The sequence below is a fragment of the Vombatus ursinus genome, unplaced genomic scaffold, assembly GCF_900497805.2.
Source record: "Vombatus ursinus unplaced genomic scaffold, bare-nosed wombat genome assembly UNPS02014811.1, whole genome shotgun sequence".
In the NCBI taxonomy this organism is placed as follows: domain Eukaryota; kingdom Metazoa; phylum Chordata; class Mammalia; order Diprotodontia; family Vombatidae; genus Vombatus; species Vombatus ursinus.
This window is the reverse complement of record NW_020954589.1, coordinates 7,118,106-7,142,246: the sequence shown is the minus strand read 5'-3', so window position 1 is coordinate 7,142,246 and position 24,141 is coordinate 7,118,106. Positions and strand designations below refer to the sequence as shown.

Here is a 24,141-nt window from a genome sequence, read left to right as displayed (position 1 = left end):
CACAGAGAAGCCTGAACTTGGGGAGCTGACAGTGACAGAGACCACCCCAGACTCCCTGAAGTTCTCCTGGACCATCTCCCAGGGAGACTTTGATTCCTTCACAATCCAGTACAAAGACACAGATGGGAGACCCCAGATGGTGCGTGTTGGGGGAGACCAGAATGAGGTGACTATTTCTGAGCTGGAGCCTGACCACAGATACAAGATGAATCTCTATGGTTTCCATGATGGACAGCGTGTGGGCCCAGTCTCTGTCATTGGCAAAACTGGTAAGTGAGGGACAATAGAATTATCAAGGGTGAGACTCCAGGGAGAATCCGTTTTCCTTCCATTTGTCTGTCTCTGTAAGTCCTTTGAAATATGGTCAATATACCTATCACCTCTTCCTACATCCCTTGTCTGTTGTCACAATTTCTATTTTGCTTCTTCCTTCATATTTAATGAGCATGACAAATGCTCTGGAGCTGAGTGGGAAAGGGACTTGGTCACTGGAGAGAATTGTCAAAGGTGAAGCTTGGCTTGGGGCTCCGCTTCCATCCTCTTGGTGGGTGACTCTCTGTCTCTGTGTTCATTCTACTTCTGCTCTGTATCTGTTGCCTTTGTGCATATTTCATCCAATTTCCCAGACACAATGGTTCTTACAATTGCTATGTAGAAATGGTTCTTGTTAGAGCTGTTTCTGTTCTGTCTGCTCTGCTATTACCTCTCTCAACCATTCACCATCTCAGCCTCATAGTTCTGGGCTTATTCAATTGGTTGAAATGCTTCTAGCACTTATCAGGTATCTCTGAAAATGTCATATTAATGTTTTTCTCTCTATAATCTAAAGAACTAGCCATTCTGAAAGTGGATAAGTTAAGTTATTTCTTCCTACTGGTTATTTGTTCTGCTCCATTTCCACATGAACTACAGAGCAAATAACTAGGAATTAATCCATCCCTGAACTCATTTCACCTTTGTGTCTTCCCTCTCAACTCCAGATAAAATAATAGATGAGGCCCCAATCCCCATAATTCCCGCTATAGAGCCTCCAGAACTCACCAAAGAGCTACTCCTGGGGCAGCTGACAGTGATAGACACCAGCCCGGATTCTCTCCGACTCTTCTGGACTGTCACCCAGGGAGACTTTGACTCCTTTGCAATTCATTACAAGGACAGGGATGGGCAACTCCAGATAGTTCGCATTGAGGGTGACAAGAACGAACTCACAATTTCTGGCTTAGAACCCAACCACAAATATAAGATGAATCTCTATGGTTTTCATGATGGACAACGTGTGGGTCCTGTTTCTACCATAGGTATGATAGGTAAGTAATCAAGGTTGGTCTCTCAGGGGTGACGCATAGATTATTTTCCATTTGCAGTGACCCCCCATTCTAATATAAATCTGTCTATAATAAGATTTCCCTGTTATGTATAGCTAATAGATCTATTTCAAAGGGTGGTCTATTCTGATTCCTTTAAGAAAGAGCTCTTTGGTATTTGTTGGCTTGGAATCTGATCAGAGAGGGAAGCACTTTTGTGACATGGATAATTTCAAGGCGGCGGCTTTGGGGTAGGGGATGAGCCCAAGCCTCAAGCCCAAAAGACCTTGGGTTTAGCTGGACTGGAGCTCTGGCTTTGCTGGTGACTCACTCTTTGACTGCGAACCACTCACTTCAGCTCTAACACATGTCTCCTCATATGCTTTTGCTGTCTACTTTACAGTGTGGTTGTGAAGCTCCAGGGGTTTTATGTGTAAAGGGCTTTGTAAGCCGTAACACCGTAAATGTCAACTCTTATTAGAAACAAGTTGTGGGTGGGAAGCAAAGGATGCCCACAATATCTGGTTAACCAGAATACCCCATTTCCTAGCCATTCATTGTATCGCATTTGCCAGGAGCTATGAAAAGTATTATAACCACAGTTTATTATTTTTATAAGTGTATTTTATAGGAACATAGACTTGGAGCTAGAAGAGACTTTACAGAAAATCTCGGCCAATGCCTTTCATTTTACTGTTGAGGACCTGAGGCCTAGAGAGGGCAAATGACCTGCCTAAGATAACCTTTAATAAGTGGCAGAGGTGAGGTGTGAACCCAGGTCCTCTACTCCAAATCCAGCACATTTTCCACTATGCCATAGAGAATATTGTTCTATGGGGCCGACACCTCCTTATGCCCTTTGAAGAGGAACAATTCACTTGGGAAACCCACATTTACCCTTCTAAGCCCAGTTCATCTGTGCCTTCTTATGTCTCTGTCCCAGTCCTAGAAGAAGAGACTCTGTCCCCCACAGTCTTAACCACTGAGGTCCCCAAAGAAATCTGGGTTCAACCCCAGCTGGGGGAACTGACAGTGATGGAGATCACCTCGGACTCCCTGCGTCTGTCCTGGACTGTCACTGAGGGCCAGTTTGACTCTTTCATGGTGCAATACAAGAATGGTGATGGACAAACTAAGGTGATTCGCACTAGGGGCAACCAGAAGGAAGTCATGCTCTCTGGCCTGGACCCTAATCACAAGTACAAGTTGAACCTTTTTGGCTTTCATGAAGGCCATCGTGCGGGGCCCATCTCTACCATTGTTGTGACCGGTGAGTAGGAAGAACAAGACTGTCTGGGGGCAAGGGGCCTGGACCTGCCTTCCTTCCAACTGGTGGCTAACCCAAACTCATAGAGGCAGCTATGCCCACATTTTCTATCACTTCCTTCTTCTGAGACCTCAGGTGTATCCTCTGGGGTTGCACATGGTTAAGAGCCGATTTTTTGAAAATTGGTTGCCTGGCTGACCTGGTGGCTGCTGTACGTTCCTCCCTCCTTCAGGTGCCTTTCCTGGTAGCCCAATAATGCTCTACACTGAGTTCCCTAGGATATTCATGCAAAAGCTTCTCCAGGGTTTACTTAAGTGCCTGCCTCCTAGAACCTGGAGCCATCCCTCCCACCCCAACTCCTGGACACTCTCCTCTCCAGCCTGGTTCAGCTGGTCTGTGTTCTTCTCTGGCCTAGCTCCTGAAGCCATGGAACCTCCAGCAGAGCCCTACCTGGGGGAGCTGACAGTGACTGATATAAGCCAGGACTCCCTACACCTCACCTGGAGTGTCCTTCAGGGTCCCTTCGACTCTTTTGTGATCCAGTACAAAGATAGGGATGGGCGGCCTCAGGTTATTCCAGTAGCAGGTGATCAGAGTGGGGTCACTGTCTCAGGCCTAGAGCCCTCCAGGAAATACAAGTTCCTGCTTTTTGGACTTCACAACAGGAAACGCAGTGCCCCCGTCTCTGCAGAAGCCAAGACCCGTGAGTACATAATAGAAATCTGCCTTTTCCAGACTTTTGTTTTTCCATGCCACCATTTGTTTTTCCTCTGCCACCATTAAGAGCCTGGAGCCTTGGACAGTTTTTCATTCCTGTCCTCTTTCATCCTCTATTGGATATGATTAGCATGTTCTTTCCTCTATTATCAGAGCAGGAAAATCCATGAGGCCTTTGTTACTCCAGGACCCTGAATCCCACCTTTGCAATGCCCAGACCCCTGCCTCCCTCCCAGCTCCTGATGCAGTGAGAAGTCACACCAAAGACACTCAGGAGAGAAATATATTCAAATCCCAGGGCCATTACCTATTAGTTTCTGTGACCTTATGTCATTTAAACCTCTCCAAGACTCAGTTTACTCTGTGCATAAAAATGGGAATAATAATACTACCTACTTCACAGAGTTGTTGTAGGGAAAGTATTTTGTAAACTTTGAAACTCTGTAGAACTGTGGGCTACTGCTACTACTGTAGTGTTTCCCCTTCCTTCTCTCTTCTAACCCTCACTCCTACTATCATATCCAACTTCCCTTTCTCTGGGCTGGATTTTTTTTTTCTCTCCCTATAGGTTTCTATAGTGATAGAAAGTGTAGTTCTTACACTTTGGGACTCTGTTCTGCTAGGACTCATGGTCTCCTTCTTCAGAGACCCCGGCTAGCCTACCCTTTGGGGAACTGCTTAGGACAAGAGTTGTCTTCTCTTTCTACCCATTCCACTGTTTCCCTCTACTTTTGCATTTGTCTCTTACTAATTTATTACTTAGTAATTTATTTGTCTTCTCTCTTTCTTTTCCCTCCCCTTTCTTCCATCTCTCTCCTTCTCTCTTTTCTCATTTCTGTCTCTCTTTTAGTCCCAGCAGTAAAGCCATCTCCCTTCTTGGGGGAGATGACAGTGACAGACCCAACCCCAGACTCTTTGCACCTATCCTGGACCATCCTTCAAGGTCCCTTTGACTCCTTTGTGGTCCAGTACAAGGTCAAGGACGGGCAGACCCAGATGGTGCCTGTAGGAAAAGACCAGAGAGAGATCATCATCTCTAGCTTAGAACCCAACCGGAAGTACAAGTTCCTGCTCTATGGACTCTTTGGCAAGAAACGACTGGGCCCTATCTCTGCAGATGGCACCACAGGTAAGTAGGACGCTCTAGAGAACATATTTCTCCTCCCCCTCTTCCAAACAGTATTGACCCCAAGTTTTTCCCAAAAAAAGTTCCTTCTTCTGAATCCTCCTCTCAAAAGGACCCCATAGCCTCCCCCTTATAATTAATTTTACTTTCTTAATGGTCAGAAAGTTCTAGCTCCATCCGTCTGAAATCTGTTTTGTTTTGTTTTTCCTGCTCTATAATAGCCTGTTATCAACTTGAAGGCCATCCCAGCTTGGCCTCTCCTCTAGACTCATTGTGGTGGCAGCTATGTAAATGCCCAGGTCCACTTTGTGGAGTCAAGCTGCATTGGTCACCTTTTCTTCCCTCTCATGGCCCCTGCTCCTTTCTTAGTCATCCTCCCTTCACTTTTAATTAGGTTTTCTTTCCTTCCTAAGTCACTTAAAAATGAAGTGCACTATTAAGAAGCAGCATTGTCTAGTAGATAGAGTGACAAAGTAATTGGAATAACAAGGACCTGAATTTAAACCTCACCCCTTCACATTTATTAGTTCTGTGATCTGGGAAAGTCACTAAACTTCTCTGAGCCTTAATTTTCTCAGCTATAAAATGGTAATAATACCTATAATATCTGCCTCATAGGAGTCTTGTGAGGCTTAAATATTATATTATGTGAAAAGCTATTTGCAAACGTTAAATTACCATATAAATGCTATCACCATTACCAGCATCATTTTTATTAAAGAAAGCATAGCCTCCTAGTTTCTCCTCAAAAGCTTCATCCCTCAAACAAGTGGGAAGATGAGCTTTGTCCCAAAGTACTGAATTAATTCATTCTTTATTTCTTTATTTTTTACTTACTTGATGTTTATTGAATTCCATGACATTAGTGTCGAGAGAACAGAAATGTCATGGTCACATAGATACCAAGTACCAAAGTTGATATTTGAACCCCAATCCAGTGCTCTTTCGATTATACAATTCGGAGGGTGCTAACAGCACTTAGAGTCCTTTAGTGCTACAGAAACAACAAAACTTTACACCTAATTTTTATGCCAACAAATGCTCTACAAATGATTTGCTGGCAATAGCAAGTATTTAACTGAGGGGAAAAGTATATAAAAGCTGGTATTAAGAGATTTTCTTATGACCCCACAACAAGGTGTATATTGTAAAGGAGTTGCTGAGTTTTCCAACAATTTCACGAAGGGTGAAGTTCCTTAATCACGTTAGAGGACGTATGGCCTTGGCCATTGGATGAAGGAGCTAACACCATATGGCAAAATTAAATGATTTGCTGCAAGAATCATTCATACTCTTTAAGTCAAGTGTATGTGTGTATATGTATAAATGTCTGTGTATATACATACATACATATATACATGTGTATATACATATATATGCATATGCATTTAAACCATCTAGAAGTTTAAAAGTGAGAGACAGTCAAAGCTTGTAGCAGTTGTGGGATGGGGTAGTGACCTAGGTTGTTAACCACTCCAATTTTCCCCCTTTTCCCCCTATTACTGACTCATTAACTAGATCTCTCTCTCTCTTAGCCCTGAACCGCTAGCCAGAAATAGCCCTCTGGCAAAACAACTCCATGTTAGATCTCACTACTCTAGGGATATTTCCCCTTCAATTACCTCTTCCCAATTGCATTTCCAATAAGTACACACAAACTAGGAAAGGTCTATGGTTAACATTGTTTGTAGGGACAAAGTAAATGTTTAATATAAAGAAAGGCAAATAGACTTTCCCAGAAGGAACAGCTTCCATGAAGGATCCCCAGGGAAGAAAAGGGATACAGCCTTGGAGTCTGTAGTCTGAACAACTCTATCCTGATACCCCTCATATGAAATCTGCCCAAGCCCTTGCCTCTTCTTTTGTGGAAGCTCCTTCAGGGTTTCTCATGGCCTCCCCCATCTTCAGCCTCAAGTGTCATCAGAAGCTGGATTTCTCTTTGAGTCTTTCCCAGATTCACTGACTTGACTTTTACAGGTCATCTGAAATCATGGCCTATAATTCTTCAGCCTGTGGAGTTGTTCCCATTCCAGTATATTCAGGGACTTATTCACATCCTATAAAGGGATCACCTAATGTGGACACATTTTACATACCTTATCAATTATCTGGCCTCTTTTCAGTAATTAGGTCTGTGAAAGACCAGTTTCTTATAATTAATTCAAGTAGGAAACTACCAGATGTTGGGCCAGTGTGATCTTGTCCTGTGTCCTGCCCTGCTCCCCACCCCTTACCCCCACCTAGAATCACAGAACTTAGGGGCAACCTCAGCAGTCCTCAAGTCCAACCCCCACACAAAGTGAGTCCTCTATGTCTATACCGTACAAACAATTATCTAACTTAAAGACTTCCAAAGAAGGGGGAACCAACCCTTTCTAAAGGCAGCCCATTCCATTTTTGGAGAGCTCTAATTGTTAAGAAGTTTTTTTTCTGGCGTCGTGTCTAAGTTTGCCTCCTTCAACTTCTGTCCATTGCTGTTGGTTTTGTCCTAATGAGCCAAATAGAACAAGTTGAATCCCTCCTCCATGATAGCCCTTCAAATACTTAAACACAACCATCATCTCCTCCTTTCCATCTCCCCAGCCTAAGTCTTCTCATCTCTAGGCTAAACATACCCAGTTCCTTCAAGTGGACTAAGGGTCCTTCACCTTCCTGGTAGTCCTTCTCTGGTCACTCTCTAGGTTATCAATGTTCTTATTAAACAGAGGTATCCAGAAATAAACAGTACTCCAGAAGAGGGCATAATACAGTGGCTATCACCCCACCCCCTTCCTGGAAACTGTGCTTCTCTTAATGTACTCCAAAATTCCATTTGCTTTTTTGGCTGCCACACCATACTACTGACTCATGTTGAGCTCATAGTTCACCAAAACCCACAGATATTTTTTCAGAACAACTGCTGTCTGATCATGCTTCCCCCCCCCGTCTTATACTTATGAAGTTGATTTTTTGTACCCAAGTGCCAGACTTTACATTTATCCCTATTGAATTTCATCTTGTTAGATTGAGCCCAATATTCTACACTATAAAGATCTTTTTAAATCCTTGTTGTTTCAGAGGAAAATCTGTCCTCATCTGTGAGGGAAAATTCCAAATAGAGAATTGTCTCTCACAGGAAAAACTCCTAAGTTTTCACTTTTCTCAGTCCCAGTTTTACTGGATTTTTACAGGATTCTGAGCTGAGATTACTACTTTTTGCCAGTATGCCTGGCCATTTAGAATATTCCAGTCCCCCTGGATATCCTAACCTAGTTATAAACAAATTCCTCTTCAATTCATTCAGTAAGCATTTATCAAGAACCCACTATGTGCCAAACTCTATGCTAGGTACTCAGGATACAAAGAGAAAAACAAAACAGTCCCTTTCCACAAGGAATTTACATTCTGTTTGGGGGTGGGGGGTGGGTGAAGGGGTGAGGACACAACATTTGCCCAGGTAAGTCAGTTCAAATATTTATAAAGTACACAGAAGGTAATCTCTGGGGTTGGAGAAAGACATCAACCTAGGGGGAATCAAAAAATGGCTCCAGGTAGAGCTTGAGCTGAGCCTTGAGTGGAACTCGGATTAAGAAGTGAGGTGAGAAAGAAGGGTATTTTAGGCATGCAGAACAATGTGTCCTTTTTGTTCAGATGAAAACAGGCTTGGGGTTTTTTAAAAGGAACTTTTTTTCTGAGAAATAGTAAGGGAAGCAAACCAAGAAAATAGAACAAAAAGCATTGAAATAATGAATTTTCAGAACAAACCTCACCGAAGTCTGAACATTAATTGATTTGGCTTGCATTCATGGGATGCGGGTCATTTCACAGTCTGTTTCCTTGTCTCCTTTTCACTTGTGGGTCCCCAAGTTACCTCCTCTGGCCTGTACTTAGGGTTGGTTGGGCCAAAGTCTTATCACAGCAGCAAGTTGCTTTCTGCTGGTTGATGTGTGCTGACATGAACCCTCTGTTCTGTCTCTGGTTTTGATTTTGGTAATGATAGATGCTGCCTTGACCCCTGTAAGGATTCTCTGTTCTGTTCCCAGTGATTCTTTCCCCTGGGTTTAGGCCATCCTGCTAAACTAGCAACTGCCTTCTTCACCTGCCTTGGATGTCTCTATGACTCCAGTCCCCAGGAAGTCTTACTCTCTCCTTTGACTTATTTCTCTCTGTCTAATTCAGTCTGCTTAAAGCTAGTTCTACCCTTCGGTGAAGCTGGGCTTCTTCATCTTTGTTTCTAAGATACCATCTGGACCTACATAACTTAACAGTTATGTGGCCATGATGATGGGGTCCATCATTTTCTCTTGGAGCCTGTCACTTTCATGTCATTCCCTGGAATGGCCAACTCTTACCTCCTATATTAAATATGCTTCCTGTTTGTGCCTTCTGTGTTCCCATTTCCTGTGTGAGGAGTACCCTGGCTCCTAGATCGTTTGCAGAACAGAGACTCTCCATAGATCCTGAGCCCAGTGAGTGAGCAAACCTTCCCTGGCACAGGTCACCAGCGGCTCTGTTCTCCTCCCCAGGCCCTCTCTGATGATTCATTTCATTGCCTTTCCCCATATGGGAACAATTTTTCTACAATTTAGTTGCTGTAGTACTACAATGTCAAAATTTACACACGTACTAACAAAAACAAATAATTTACACCAACAATAAGAGGAGAAATGTCACCTCAATTCAATCTGCTCCAACAAGCCTTTCTCAAGAGCCCAGTCGCAAATATTCTAGCATTTGATCTCCAAGTATGTCCCTTCTCCACAAAGGAAGGCAATCCTAGGTGCTTTCATGTAAAGGTCAAGTAACCCAGGTCTTGTGCCTGTAATTTTTCCCTCTAGGTCTCTCTCCTAGCACTGTGAGGCCTGGGAGCCCCAGATTAGATCCAAGCAAGACAGAATCAATTCTCTAATTGCCTCATTTTCCTCTCCCTTTCTTCTTCCTTTCCACTTTAGCCCCACCTGTTATGCCTCATTTCCCACTCTCTCCACTTGGCCTCTCAACCCCAGGAACAATTAGGGAGGTGGGGGAGGGATAAAGGAAGACTTGACCTCATAAGAAGAATGTGGAAAAAATTGATGTTACTGTTCCAATGACTCAGCTGTCCCAGAGGCAAAGGGGCTAGGGCGCAGGGGGTGTGGGCAAAAATTTGGGTCACTAACCTTCACCTTACTCCTAGGACTATGAGTCATACTAGCCAGAGAAGGGTAGGGTCAGGGAGCCAAATTAGGAGCTAGACTGGCCACAAGCTGGAACTTAGGATGTCAAAATGTTCTTCCTAAGTCCCTTATTACTTTTCTAAAGGTCTCAGAGACATGTCTGCCTCAATCTATCCTACCCTAGCCTTAGTTTCCTACTACTCCATTATAAGCTCCCTCCTTAAACAGGAATAAGCCTGTATTCTCCCCATGTCTGTCCCTTTGTCCACTCCACTAACCTTGAGCCTCTTTCCCATATCCACTGTGGCTATAAGGCCTGACTAGCTGGCCTTCAGAAGCAGGTATAGACAATGTTATGTACTACATAGGGCAGGTCAAGAGAACAGACGGGGCACAGGGAGTCAGGATTTAAGGATAGGAGGGGTTGTTACTATGAGTCATGAAAAGAGATTAGCTCAACTACTGCTTCCTGCCTCAAAACTTGCTATTTGGGGGCGTCTCCAGGGCAACTAATATATATCCTTCTCATTGTTTGCTTCCTTCATAATTCTGGCCCTTTCCTGATCAGAAGTCTTGCCAAGACCAGGCCTCAAGGGCAAACTGAGGTGAAGGAGAGGACCTCCTCTTCCCTCCCTACCTCCTTTTCTAAAAAACGACTAATTTATTTATTCAACAGTTGGCCTGTCTGGTATGTGACTTAATCACTAATTAAGCAACCAGCCAAAAATAAGTGGCAATAGTGGTGGCAAAAGGAGCCAGGGAGAGAAAGATGGGGATCTGTCCATGTTGGAGCAGAGGGAGAGTATGAGTCTAGGCTCTGAGATAGGCAGCCTCAGGTATTGTCTATAGCTGCAAATGAAAATGAGGTCACTGTGTTTGGCCTGGAGCATGACAGAAAGTACAAGCTCCTCTTATATGGTCTCCATGATAGAAAGTGTGTTGGCCCCATCTCTGCCCAGGGTAAGCAGGGACAGTTGAGAATTGTGCTTTGCCCACCACCCCAGATGTCAACTTAATGTCCCTGAGTAGCTCTCTATACACCTATATATACCTTCTTTCCATCTCTCCTGAGAGACATCAAGATCTCCTTGGTGCTGAGAGCAATGGAGAAGATGACATAGGTTGGGCTAAGGAGGAAGACCTGGCTAGCATTCCAGCGAGACAATAGACACTTACTAAGCATTTGCTGTTGTGTGCAGAGCACTCTACTAAGAACTGAGGTGTGGCTGAGTGATGGGGGTCTTCTACAGTGGTAAGAGATGCGGCCCTTGCCCTTAGGGACCTTTCAGTATGGTTGGATAGGTAAAACAGTCATCCATGGAACAATTTCAAGAACAATTACAAGCAATATTTGCAAAATAACCTATGTCAATAGGTCAAAGGTCTGTTGTTAAGCAAAATAATATGCAGAGCCTTGAGGTTCTAAAAGGTTCTAGCTCCTAAAAGGATTCTACCTCATTTCCAGAGTGGCTGTGAAAAATGCACTTTGTAAAACTTAGGACAACACCTAAATAGGAGTTTTGACTAAGCTTGGATCTCAGGTGGTCTGAGATCACTCACTTCCATTGATACCAGCTTTTACTCTGCCCATGTTCTGATTTTTCTAACTGTCCCAATTCCACCTATTCTTTTTTTATTAATTTATTTTGATTTATCAACAATCACTTCCATAAGCTTTTGAGTTTTAAATTTTTCTCTCCCTCCCTCCCCAAGATGGCGCACAATCTGATATAGGCTATACATATACATTCATATGAAACATTTTCACATTAGTGATGTTGTAAGGAAGAATTAGACCCAATAGGAGGAACCACCAGAAAAAGGAAACAAAACAAAACAGAAGAAAAAAAAATAGCAAATAGTATGCTTCAATCTGCATTCAAACTCCATAGTTCTTTCTTTGGATGAACTCCACCTATTCTTATCCATGTCCAGAGCTCTGCCCACTGAGCCGCCAGATGGCCTGGCTTAGGTGTCAGAAAAGCACCTTTCTCCTTAGTTCAGCTGAAACGCTGTTGGAGTTTTCAGAAAGAAACCTTTACTATCAGTCAATCAACCAATCAGCGTTTATTAATATAGATCACTCTGTTAAGTACTAGGAGATTCAAAGACAAAAAAATTGAGATAGTCCTTTCCCTCAAGAAGCTTACATTCTAATGTGCGGGTGGGACAACATGTACACATATGAACATATACAGAATGTCTAAAATAATACAAAATAGTTTTGGGATGAGGTGATCTCCTTGCAGCTAGAGGGAAGGAGGAGGTAATATAGGAAAGAGGACCAGAGAAAATTTCATGAAGAACGTGGTCCTTGAGCTGATTCTTCAAGGAAACCTGGTATTCCAAGAGTCAAAGGTTTTCTCAGTTAACTATTTCCCTTCTACTTCTAATTGCATTGGTTTTGTTTGTGCAAAAACTGTTCAATTTTATGTAGTCAAAATTGTCCATTTTTTCTCCTGTGATTCTTTCTGTCCTTTATGTGGTCATAGATTCTTCCCCAATCCATAATTTTAAAAGGTTGTTTCTGCTCTTTCCCTGCTCTTCTAACTCATAAATGAATTATGAATTATAATCATAAATGAATCCTAAAGGATGTGACCTTTTCTACCTAAATTATATATTAATTTTGGAACTTACCTTAGAATGTGGCTTGAGATGTTTCTCTAAGGCTATTTTCTGCCAGACTTCCCAGTTTTCCCAGCAGTGAACCCTTATCCCAGGAGCTGGAGTCTTTAAGTTTATCAAATTCTATGCTACTAGTTTATTTCCTTCTGTATGTTTTATATATATATAATCTATTCCACAGGTATCTCACCAGTACCAAATCATTTTAATGATTATTGCCTTGTAGTACAGTTTGAGATCTGACAATGCTATGCCTCCTTCCCACCCTTTTTCATTATTTCCCTTTATTATTATTCTTAACCATTTGTTTGTCTAGATGAATTTTTGTCATTTTTTTTCTAGTTCTATAAAGTAAGCTTTTGGTAATTTGATTGGGAAATAAATTAGTTTAGGTATTATTGGCACTTTTATTATACTGGCACTGACTAACCATAAACAATTAATGTTTCTCCAATTATTTAGTACTCTGTTTCTGTGCAAAGTGTCCTATAGTTCAGCTAAATCTCTTTCTATACCTCTTTCTTTGACGCAGCCCAAGAAGAAGAGACTGCACCTTCTTTGGCATCGGCTACTGAAGCCCCTGAACTCTCTTTGGGACCCCACCTAGGAATATTGAAAGTGACTGATGTTGCCCCAGATTCCTTGGGTCTCTCCTGGACAGTCCTACAGGATACTTTTAACTCCTTTGTGATCCAGTATAAAGATAAGGATGGGAAGTCCCAGGCAGTGCTTGTGAGGGGAGACCAGAAAAAGATCACTATCTCTGACCTGGAGCCCAGCTGGAAGTACACATTCCTCCTCTATGGGCTCTACGATGGGAAGCGTCTGGGCCCCATCTCTACAGAAGGCACTACAGGTGACAGCTCCTACTCACGGCAGAGCTCTAGGCCAGCAAATCAAATTTCCATCTGGTGGTATCCCACCTACTTCCACTCATCCTTTGACTCTAGGAAAGGGAAGGTTGGGAAATATTAGAAATATTTGCGCATAAGTCGTGAGTGAGGAGGGAGAGAGCATTACAAAAATAAAAAGGGTAATCCCTCATGAGAATGGAGGTTAAGCTAAAAGCGTAGGTCCAATACCAGATTGAAGTCTGACGGCCTCTTCCCCTCCCTTCTGACCCCTACTTTAGGGCTGGCTCCAGCTGGGCAGTCCCCGGGGGATACTGGGGGCCGCCTGTCCCAGCTGTCTGTGTCAGATGTGACCACAAGTTCCTTCCGGCTGAATTGGGAGGCCCCACCTGGGGCCTTTGACTCATTTCTACTTCGCTATGGGGTTCCGGAGATGAAGCCTTCGGAGCCACTGTACCCTCCTCTGCTACAACGACAGTTGACTGTGCCTGGCATCCAACGTTCAGCAGTTCTTCGTGACTTAAGGCCTGGAACCCTCTATGCAGTAACGCTTTATGGCCTTCGTGGCCCACATAAGGCTGATAGCCTCCAGGGCACTGCCAGGACACTCAGTCCAGGTACTGCCTGTCATGGCCCGCAGCCTCTGGGCTCTACCCCTAACTTTAGCTCAGGCTCTAGGACTCTCACCTAGGTAGTAAGCCCCAAGAGGAAGAGGCTTAGTCAGGAAGATGGGTAGGTGGTGGGTGAATAACAAGGTACTCTGTCAGGGATGAGCAACCAGTTTCTTCTCCTCTCAAATAGTAAGGTAGGGATGGTAATTATGAGTAGAGAAAGACACGTGTGATGGTGTGAATGAGTGTGTCTTGAGCCTTTGGAATGGGCTTTTTATCGATTTCCATTTCCAGGGCCTTGAGGGAAAAAAAGAAGGGTAAATAAGTCATATAGAAAGAAATAACCAATAAGAGAGGACGATATGAGAGAGAAGATTCTGGCAAAATTGCCCTTTCTTGAGCTGGAAAGGGGTCCCAATCCTATCCAATAAATATTAAGTGCCTACTGTGTGCCAGGCATGGGGTCTTAACTGCTTTCCTTACTGATTTAGTGCTAGAGAGCCCCCGAGATCTCAAGTTCAGTGAGATCCGAGAGAACTCAGCCAAGGTCAGCTGGACTCCACCCCCGAACCGAGTGGATGGTTTCAAAATATCCTACCAGCTAGCAGATGGAGGTAACCTGCCAGCTTATCTACCTTGACTCCATCTTGGCTTCACCTCATTTTCCTTCATCCTCTGCTACCTCTCCCTGGACCCTTCTCACCCTCCCCTATTTTCCCTTATTTTCTGTTGCCTTCCCCACATCTCTAATCCTATGGGGGCTCCCAATGAGCTTCTCTTATCTCCTTCCCTTGTATTTCCAGGAGAGCCACAAAGTGTACAAGTGGACAGTCATACCTGGCACCAGCACCTGGTGGGTCTGACCCCTGGAACCCGATATGAAGTGACTGTGGTATCTGTTCGTGGCTTTGAGGAAAGTGAACCCCTCACTGGCTTCTTCACAACCGGTGAGACAGACACGGGGGAGAGAGAAGGGAAAGGTGGATAGGAGAGAGGAATAGAGAGGAAAGAGTGAGTAATATAGAGGGCGATGAAGGAAATAGGAGGGCTGTGGGTGGATGGGAGATGAGGGAAATTGTAGAATGGATAAAAAAAGAGGAAGAGATTAAAGAATGAGAAAGATAATAGGTTCAAGCTGGGGAGTATCAGGGAAATGGGCAGAGATGGGAGGAAGATGAGAGGAGACAGCTGTAAGGGTAAGAGGAAGATGAGACTTGACAGATAGGCTCAATAGAGATGGAGAGGAGACAGAGCACAAAGACCAGCTCTGGAGCTCTGTCCATCTTACTCCACCACAGTCCCTGACGGCCCCACCCAGCTTCGAGCGTTAAATGTCACTGATGATTCAGCCTTGCTGCACTGGAGCCCCCCTCAGGCCCCTGTGGAAAGATATGCCCTTCGTGTCACAGCCCCAGAGGGTGAGTTGAAGAGAGGCAGTGTGAGATACAGAGAAGTTAAGGTTTTGAATGCCTGGATCTCTGAGGGGGAAAGAGATGATTGGAGAGTGTGGGATAGGAGAGCTGGGGATCAAAGGGAAGTAGTAGCTAATTCCTTCTTCTCCTCTCTAGTCCCACCTGTGATGGCCTCAGTTCCAGGAAGTGCTGTAGACTTCCCGCTGCATAATCTTCAGCTCCGGAAAAACTACACTGCCACCCTTAGAGGCTTCCGGGGTCCTAACATCACCTCCCCTGCCAGCATCACCTTCACCACTGGTATCACGAGGCCTGGGAACCAGAAGCGGGGAGATGAGAGGGAGGAGAAGGCTCTAATGTGATATGTCTGTGAGGGACCACAGAAAGACACTGCTTTATCTCATGGGAGTAACAAGAGAAGAATGAGCTTTGCCTTCCTTTCCAGGACTGGATGCCCCACGTGACTTGAAGGCCAAAGAGGTCACCCCTCGTTCTGCCTTACTCACCTGGACTGAACCAGAGTCGCCACCTAGTGGCTACTTGCTTAGCTATGACACTCCTGGGGGGCAGACTCAGGTATCCCCCAGCAGCTCCCTGTACCCAACCCAAACTCTCAGGTCCACATTCGTTTCTGCCTGCCTTTGTCTCTGTCTCTGCTTCTTCTGACTTCTTCCTTCTCCCCCTCTCCCCCTGCTGTAGGAGATTCTGCTACCAGGAGGGGTCATATCTCACCAACTCTCTGGTCTCTTCCCTTCTACTTTGTATAATGCTCGGATCCAGGCTGTCTGGGGGGAAAGTCTCACACCACCTGTGCCCACCGCCTTTACCACTGGTACCTGGGGCTAGACACTGAGAGAAGAACTAAAGGGACAAAGGGGTGGGGTGGTTGACAATGGTCCCTAAGGGGAAATAGAGGGAAAGGGGTAAAAGTAAGCCTGGGGGATGGAGCAGCCCATGACTGATCCTGAGTCTTGAGTCCTAGCTAGGTCGGCCTCTTATTTAATCCCTGCCCCCTTCCACCCTAGGTGGACTGAGGATCCCATTCCCTCGAGATTGTGGAGAAGAGAAGCAAAATGGGCTAAGTAACTCCCGTATGACCACCATCTTCCTCAATGGAAACCGTGAGCGGCCACTAGAAGTTTACTGTGACATGGAGACAGATGGGGGCGGCTGGTTGGTGAGTTGAGGGGCACAGGTAGGAGTGGACTCCAGAGGCAACATTCCCCTTGCCTAGGGAGAAAAGGGTTCTCCTGACACGTGTGTTCTCCAGTCCCTCAGATAAATGTTAGCTATTCTCATTGTTATCCCATTACATTAGGTGTTCCAGCGCAGGATGGATGGACGCACAGACTTCTGGAGGGACTGGGCAGAATACGCTCATGGATTTGGGAACATCTCTGGGGAGTTCTGGCTGGGTCAGTGTCATTACCCTTGGTTCTGGTCTGAGGGGACGAGCTAAGGTTTAAGGCTGGGAGAATGGAAGCCTTGGTCTCTGAAAAGGGATGACTATGCTCTCTTTATTGTTCTTGGGGTTTTTTTCAGTCTGTGTTTTCCTTTGCAACATGGCTAATATGGAAATGTTTTATATGACTGCACACATATAATCTATGGCAAATTGTCTTCTCAAGGAGGGGGGAGGGAAGAAGGAAGAGAAAAAATTTGGAACTCAAAATTTTAAAAGATGAGTATAAAAATTTTGTTTACATGTAATTGAGAAAAAATAAATAAATAAAAATTAATTGTAAAAAAAAAAAAAACAAAAAAAGGAGGGGAATAAGGAGAGACAAGTTGGAGACAGAGCCAGGTATGGAATCTTGGGGCTAAGAGACTGGATGTCCTTTCCCACCCCAGGAAATGAGGCCCTACATAGCCTGACTCAAGCAGGTGATTACTCTATGAGAGTGGATCTCCGTACTAGCAATGAGTCTGCCTTTGCTGAATATGACTTCTTTACCGTGGACTCAGCTGCAAAGTACTACCGTCTCCACCTAGAGGGCTACCATGGTACTGCAGGTAAGACACCCAGTCAGGGTGGGGCCGGGCAAGGGAGGGTCCAGTCATCATCACACAAAGTTTACAAAGAAGTAGACTCTTCACCCTCCCCCTATACTCTGTTTGTTTGTCCCACCCCTTTACCCTTCAGGAGACTCCATGAGTTATCACAGTGGCAGTATCTTCTCCACAAGGGACCGAGACCCCAACAATTTGCATATTCCTTGTGCTGTCTCCTATCGGGGTGGCTGGTGGTATCGCAACTGCCACTATGCCAACCTCAATGGACTCTATGGAAGCATCATTGATCATCAGGTGAGATGGGGTAGTATGAGGAGACTGCCTGTCTTACAGGATGTGAGACAGGGTCTTTGGGGAGGGGAGTTGTCAAGCCTGGGATGGAACTGAAGGTAGGGAAGGTAGGGAAGTGTCATTGAGTCATGATAAGCCAAGTTCTCTTGTGAAGGGGGAACAGCATTGAGTCTGGGGTCTTGTGAATAATTGTCAGAGATCCATGGACTCTCGTTCCTTTGAGCACAAGAGACACCTTGAGCCCACTGAGCTAATCAGGAGTCAGGATCAGGGTGAAATAGGGAGACCTGATGATCGTGTTGTGATTTCCATCTCCCCTCTTCTAGGGTGTGAGCTGGCATTCCTGGAAGGGCTTTGAGTTCTCCATCCCCTTCACTGAGATGAAGCTGAGGCCACGAAGTTATAACCCATCTTCCCAGAGGGCTTGATTTCCCCATCTCCTGCCCTCTGATCCTGTGATATAAAAAGGAAGGCTTCCTGCCCCAGGAGCCTCCCAGACTGTCCAGCTGCTGCCCCTAACCGGCTTATTTCAGAGAAGAGCCAGGGCCCTTATTTTCATGCCCTCCTCCTTTTCCCCAAAGAGCCAGAGTTATACTTTGGATTTGTAGAAAATAACTGAAGAGGGGGATTGATGTGATCCTTGTATTCACATTACTTTCTGCATTTAGTAACAGTTGCCCCTGAGTGATTTGTGATTTAAAAAAAAAAACTGTCATACCCTAAGACAAAGAAACAGGCCACTTCCATAAAACTTTCAAATCTAAGTGATTATAGAAGGATATTTTTTGTAGTCATCAGAGGTGTAAGGTCTGGTGGAGATGATGTCTTGAGGCCTCAAGGTAATCTCAAATTGGCAGGTGGGTGAGGGAAGGGAAGGGGAAAGAGCTTTCCAGAGAGCTAGTACAGAAGGGGTGGAGGGTATCCCCCAGGAGTCTCAAGGAGGTGGAAATTCAGAGATGGCTTCCCACTGGCTAACCAGGCAGTACAAAGAGGCCTGCTGTATCAGCTCAGCTATTGAGGCTGGGGAGACGGCTCAAAACTCCACTTAGGATGGCTGACAAGTATCCCCTTTTAATATTAAAAGGTCCTATCTCAGATGATGCAAACTTGTTTGTTTGTTTTTAATTCATAGGCAATGATTAGCTGAATGCAAGGGTGGAAGGTGTTGTGTGGAGATGGGGAAGAAGGTCAGTCCATTCAGTTTATGATGTGAAATCTGTTACATACAAGAGCTGGGGTTATACAAAACTTGGGCTGAACTGAGCCTTGTCTCAATTTTGGAATCCAGGAGAGATCTTCCTGAGAGTTTAGGGATTTAAGAGAGAAGAATGAAATTGAGTAGATAAGGGTTTTCCCCTTTCATTGAAGTTCCCTAAGGAATTTTCCATGCCTCTGAGTAACTTAAGTCAAGGGTCACTTCCAGTAGGGAGAAGGGAGGAGAGGAAAGAGCCATCTTTACCTCAGTTTTTAAGGAATTACAGCTTTCCCCTTTATATTCTGTATATGAATGCTGATGTAGAGGGGTGGAGGTGGGGAGGTGGGGGCTGTATTTTCACGTTAAGGTGAAAAAGGCCTCAGTTTACCGATATAGCTACCTGTGTGCTCTAGCAGGCAATACCGGCTCTTTGGTTCAGAGATAAAGGTTGGCACTTGGATTTATAAAAATCCTCAATAGCAAATACATTCTTAGATACACTTTTAACATTCCCCTTCCCTGCCCTCAAAACAAAACAAGTTGCTCCTAGATCCCAGAAAAAAAAATATTCCAGTCAATTGCAAAGAACCTTGTTTATGGGGAGCAGGGGGTGAGGGGGGAGAGCTGTGTACAAAGTCAATAAAGGAGAAACAGCGGTTCAAGGCCTGCATTTAGGCATTTCATTGGTGCACTCTATAGTGGAGAGCCAGAGGTTGCAGAAGTTGTCACTCCAGCTGCAGCCTCACGGGGCAGCAGTCGCACCTTAAACCCTAGGGCCTTTGTATTGCTCCCAAAGATGGGCTTCAGAGAAGGCAGGACGTGGCTGCCCTCAGGCTGCAATGTGAAAGCCTGGAGCAGCTGGGCCAGGGTCACGAAGACCTCTAAGCGAGCCAGGTGCTCCCCCAGGCACACCCTGGCCCCACAGCTGAACGGGATCCCTACTGGGCTTGCTTCTGGCTCCAAGAAACGATCTAGGAGGAGAAAGGTCACTGAGAGGTGAAGGTGGACCTCGTTCTGCATCAAGCCTCTGGCTCCTCTGTTCTGCAGCTGCTAGGGCCTGAGTAACTGATCTTGTGGACCCCGTCCTATTCCTCACCCCACCCTCTGAAGACAGCTCCACTGAAGGACCCGTACTGACTCTCCTCTTCCTCTTAAGATCTAGCACTGCCCCCACCCCTCACCCCTCATTCAGATCCCAGCTCTCTGCCCATTCAGCCCCACTCCCTTCCTTGGGTCCCTGTACCAGGCCGGAAGTCATAAGGCTGTGCCCAGACACTGTCATCATGGTGAGCACCATAGATGTTGGGGATAATAATGGTGTTCTTAGGGATGTCAAAGCCACATAAGCTGAGGAAGAACAAAGGAGTTAAAGATAGGGGCACCTCTGATACATTCACACACCCCTCCTCCCCCCTTCTCCCCCCTCCCTGTGAAGCCCAGCATCGACAGAGGGAATTAATGACCTGGTGGGTTGTTTGGTGTAGTGTGGAATGGCCAAAGGAGCTGCAGGTCTCAGCCGGAGCACCTCAGTGATAGTAGCATTGAGCAGCGGGAACCGAGCTCTGTCTCGATAATTGGGAGAGTTTCCTGAAAAGCCTGGCCCCAGCTCTTGATCCAATTCTTCTTGTAGCCGCCTCTGTATCTGAGGGAGGGAGGGGAGCTCTTGAGTTCTTCTCACTCCTCACCTACATCTTCCCCAAGGCCTCCCATCTTTGGAGTCTAGCTATAATCCCAGGGACTCCCCAGTTGGTGTCTTCCACCCCCCTCCCTCGCCCTTGACAGGCCAGTCTTCTGGGGCCACACCTCCGGGTGGTGAAGCAGGAAAGCCACGGCCCAGGTGAGGGTGGATGCAATGGTCTCTGTGCCACCAATGAAGAGGTCCACCAAGGCCATTTGCACGTGTCCCTCAGAAAGCTGACCTGGCCCCTCTCCTTGCTCCCTTAGTTTTTGTAACATGTAATCAGTCAAATCCCGAGTCTGTCCTTCTACCCTTGTCTCCTGTGGGAAGGCAGAAAGAGAAAGTCACTTTGGGGAGGATCTGAGGGTGAAGGTGTTGAGCAAAAACTCCCCCAATGAAAGTGGAGGACTAGGATACAATGCGAAACACCACTCTCTACACAGCAGGTTTTGTTTTACCTGGGTTATCTGGGAGTCTAATGGTTCTTAAATTCTCTCTTTTCAAGGAGTTGAGTCCCAGCTCTTCAGCTAACTAGCTTCATGACAGTGAAGGAACAACTCCTCTGCTCAGCCATTCAGCTGTCATCACCAAAAGTCTCACTACTTCCTCAGCCCCCCATCACACATTTTTCTTCACTCACCCAGGTACAGAAGAGGCTTTTCACTATAGTTTATTAGCAGTTTAGAGAAGAGACAGTGTGGTACAATGGAAAAAGAATTGGCTCTAAACGTCTACCTGGGTTCAAATCCCAATTCAGAAATGACCTGTGTGACTTTGGGTAAGCTATTTAACTTCCAAAGGCCTCAGTTTCCTCAACTGTAAAAGTGAGAGGATTGAAATAACTGACTTTTAAAGTCCTTTCTAGCTCTTGCTCTATGATATTAAAGGTACATAAAAATATATACCTTAAAGAGTGTTACATAAAGGTTGAATTACAGAGCCCAGGGATACTATTCTAGGACCCCTACCCTAAAATGGCCATGTTGGGAGCCTTATCCTTGGCTTTCTGTGGTACCAGTAATTTTGTTTGTGGGAGGATCATAGTATTATTTAAGGTTGAAAGGGACCAATCACCTAATCTCCTACAGATGAGAAAAGTGTATATAGTCCAGAAAGGTGGTAACTTCCCAAGGGCATGTGGTCTATAGCAGATCTAGAGCATGAACGTTATCCCATGTTCCACCCATGTTCCCTTCTTTATTCCCCAAAACCAAGCTCCTCTAGCTCCTTCCAATTTTAGGGGAAGAATTTCCTGGGGCCATGATGCCTCTGTATTCTTGGCAACATTAGCATGTCTCCTGCTCTCCCAGAATTCATGCCCCAGTCACATCCCAGGACTTCATAAATACATAATGACCACGTACAATTCTCTACAAAACACTGAACAAGGGTCATTTCTTCATAAATGCAGCTTATCATGTGTATTGTGGGGAGAAGAGAGGATAGAAACCTGCCTGGCAATCACTGAAGGGAAGAATTGGTACGAACCAGCAATCTCATAGAACATAATTCCTTTACCTTGTGCCATCTCAACTGCTTCTGCACAATCTTGTCCCGTTTCTTTATTATCTGCCTCAGCTTCCTGAGACCTGGGTTGGGAAAAAACTGGAGAGAGGAAGTAGTTGTATCCTCCTTCTCTTCCTCCCTCCTCATCTCTGGGAAGCTAGGGTAGCAGCCCTTCTAAGACCTAGGTGTTTTATCCTTCTGCCCAAGACATCCCTCTCAGCCCCTACCATCCCCACCCCCAGGTCCCTGGGGTCTGCATTCCAGAAACTTTACCCTGAGAAAGGGTAGGATGTCCAAAATCTGGACTTGCCAAGAGTCCCAAGCTACCATCAATTCCTTGACACAGTTGTTAATTTCATGAACTGAAGACTCTCTCTGTCAAAAAGGGAGGAAAATCCCTTTTCTCAGACTCCCTCTGATCCCTCCTGGGGGTCAGGGTGGTAGCAAAGAGAAGTGGAAGGGAGAATAAGATTGAGAAGGGACAGAAGTGGGAAGATAGGATTAAGGGGAAATGACCAGAGGGTGCCTGAGGAAGGGAACAGGGCTGAGTAACTAACCTTTTCCCCAAAACTGAGGAAGCAGATGATGCTACAAGTGAGTGTGAGAAACTCCTCAGATATGTTCACAGGAGAGCCAGCCTGGGCAAGGAACCTCTTTATGGGATGAAGAAGAATTAAGAAGGTTAGAGGAGGCCTTGTTACTATTGCAACAAGCAGAGGGGTGACATCGGAGAGATATCATCTTAACCGGTTATAGGTAGAGATGGAGATATAGGAGGGCAGCATGAAGTCCTAGAACTCAACTTAAGCAGGTAGCAGTCTTCTCACCTTACATAACTTCTGTACCATCTTCTCCACAAGAGGCTCCATGTTATTCTGGCCATAAAGAAGAGCAGAACGTACCAGCTTCCTTTGGGCCTTCCAGAGTGGTGTGTAATCCCCGAGAGACAGGTCCTTGCCAGCCTCGCTTACCAATTGGACTGGGGAGATGGAGAGGACTGAACTGAAAAACACTGGAATCTAGAAATCTAGAACCCCAGGTCCAAGCTTTCACTTCCAACAGCCCCTGCTTCCTTGGAAGTAAATATACAGCTGCTAGTTCTCAGCTCTACCACTTTTTCCCAAACTGGGATTCTCTTAATAACCTTAGCCCTTTCCCCCAGCCCTTACTACAATGAAGAATACAATAGTCCTTTCCCTCACTAGTGAATGTTTGAGGTCTCCCTGAAAAATCCATCCATTTCTTGATAAAGGCCTCCTCAATTGCCTTCTTGGAGTTCAGAACCACCACATCTAAAGGAGAGGAAAGAAGGACGGTTTCAAAATAAATTTTCTTGGGTTCCAGGGAGACCTGGGGGACTATCTAAACAGAGAAGATTCTCTTCTTACCTTGTATCCCAAGATGAAACCGATAAAGTGGTCCATATTTCTGTGCAAGGCTTAGAAAATGGCTTGGGAGATCAGCTTGAATGAGGTGGAGAAAGCCAGGTACTAGAGGTGGGAAATGATGGGGTGAGACAGTCAGCTGCATCCATAGCCACCCTAGGGCAGCTAGCAGGACCAGCAGCAGTACCACAGAGAGCAGCATAGCACAGGAAAGCAAAGAAGGGGGAGGGGGCAAAAGGCCAAATATAACCTCCACTGGACATCTTCCCTCCTCCCTTTGGGCATCATTCATCCCCTTGGCTTTGAACTGTCTTTGGGACTGAGTTATACTTCTTCCTTCCCTAACCAAAGCTCTCAATATCCCTCCCCTTCCTGGATTTCATTGTCAAACAACTCTCCAGGAACCACTGTAAACAATTTCACTTCTCTAGCCTTGGAGAACCATCGATCAATCAAGAACAGAACACAGCATCCTTGAATCCAGACTTCTAGTTTGCATCTTGGCTTAGCTTGTATAATCTCAGACAGGGTTACAAGCAGAGAAATGGGCACTCCTACCACCTCCATAATTGCTCCCCTTTCCTTTCTCTGCCCACTTCTAGACCTCTCCAGTGAGGCAGAGATGTTCTTGTACAGAATTATCCCCAAACATAGCCAATACAAAGAAATATAGTTTGCTGATCCTTCAAATGAGGATAATCATAGGGATGCTATCTAACTCCTAGGGGTTGTCCTGAGAAATAATAAATATGAAAGGGCTCTTTGAAAGAAGTTAAAATGCAGAAATCACAATACACAGAAACTGAACACTAGATAATTAGAATGATCAAGCGTGGCCCCATAGAAGGGTCAAGAAATTTCTCCTCTGGGGAGAGAGGGGGAGAAAAATTTAAAACTTAAAAAAAAAAGTTCTCCTTCCTTTCTCTGCAGAAGTGGAAGACTGTAGCTGTGGAATATTATTATAGGCTATCAGATGTGGTTGAAGTATTGGTTGATTTGACTAAACTGCTTTTTTCTGTTTC

General features: G+C 45.2%; 2 protein-coding genes across 8 annotated transcripts in view; one reads left to right on the top strand and one right to left on the bottom strand.

Moving 5' to 3' along the window:
* The window catches only part of TNXB (tenascin XB), a 55,461-nt gene extending 37,006 nt beyond the window's left edge, over positions 1-18,455 (top strand). For 4 of the 6 annotated variants that reach the window (XM_027876329.1, XM_027876326.1, XM_027876325.1 and 1 more), the window contains 18 exons: positions 1-269; positions 981-1,307; positions 2,248-2,574; positions 2,987-3,274; positions 4,139-4,417; positions 12,710-13,033; positions 13,310-13,645; positions 14,131-14,253; positions 14,443-14,586; positions 14,938-15,057; positions 15,208-15,351; positions 15,497-15,627; positions 15,751-15,883; positions 16,077-16,228; positions 16,370-16,466; positions 16,903-17,064; positions 17,195-17,358; positions 17,682-18,455. The exon at positions 1-269 ends at the window's left edge or, in 3 of these variants, runs on beyond it. In XM_027876329.1, coding sequence (XP_027732130.1) covers positions 1-269; positions 981-1,307; positions 2,248-2,574; positions 2,987-3,274; positions 4,139-4,417; positions 12,710-13,033; positions 13,310-13,645; positions 14,131-14,253; positions 14,443-14,586; positions 14,938-15,057; positions 15,208-15,351; positions 15,497-15,627; positions 15,751-15,883; positions 16,077-16,228; positions 16,370-16,466; positions 16,903-17,064; positions 17,195-17,358; positions 17,682-17,783 — 3,622 coding nt within the window. In that variant the 3' untranslated portion in view covers positions 17,784-18,455. The remainder of the gene's footprint in view (positions 270-980; positions 1,308-2,247; positions 2,575-2,986; positions 3,275-4,138; positions 4,418-12,709; positions 13,034-13,309; positions 13,646-14,130; positions 14,254-14,442; positions 14,587-14,937; positions 15,058-15,207; positions 15,352-15,496; positions 15,628-15,750; positions 15,884-16,076; positions 16,229-16,369; positions 16,467-16,902; positions 17,065-17,194; positions 17,359-17,681) is intronic. The other 2 variants (XM_027876328.1, XM_027876327.1) reach the window with 2 other exon arrangements.
* Positions 18,456-18,547: 92 nt separating this feature from the next.
* On the bottom strand, positions 18,548-23,281 carry LOC114053351 (steroid 21-hydroxylase). 2 transcript variants are annotated; one of them, XM_027876331.1, is made up of 10 exons: positions 23,123-23,281; positions 22,937-23,026; positions 22,562-22,713; positions 22,264-22,387; positions 22,008-22,087; positions 21,747-21,833; positions 20,354-20,548; positions 20,014-20,192; positions 19,794-19,897; positions 18,548-19,521 (listed from the first exon to the last, which is right to left on the bottom strand). In XM_027876331.1, the coding sequence occupies exons 1-10, from the start codon at positions 23,262-23,264 to the stop codon at positions 19,244-19,246; spliced, it is 1,431 nt and encodes a 476-aa protein (XP_027732132.1). In that variant the 5' UTR covers positions 23,265-23,281; the 3' UTR covers positions 18,548-19,243. The 2 variants fall into 2 exon arrangements, with proteins under 2 accessions (XP_027732132.1, XP_027732133.1); XM_027876332.1 differs by lacking the exon at positions 22,937-23,026.
* Positions 23,282-24,141: the final 860 nt, after the last annotated feature.

Bases quoted from the DNA above. Each gene is read 5' to 3' on its own strand.
- LOC114053351 (XM_027876331.1), bottom strand. From the start codon at position 23,264: ATGCAGCTGACTGTCTCACCCCATCATTTCCCACCTCTAGTACCTGGC. The intron at 22,388-22,561 runs GTGAGAAGACTG...CATCCCATAAAG, and splicing joins TGGTACAGAAGTTATGTAAG to AGGTTCCTTGCCCAGGCTGG. The intron at 20,193-20,353 runs GTGTGGCCCCAG...TCCCTCCCTCAG, and splicing joins TCCTGCTTCACCACCCGGAG to ATACAGAGGCGGCTACAAGA.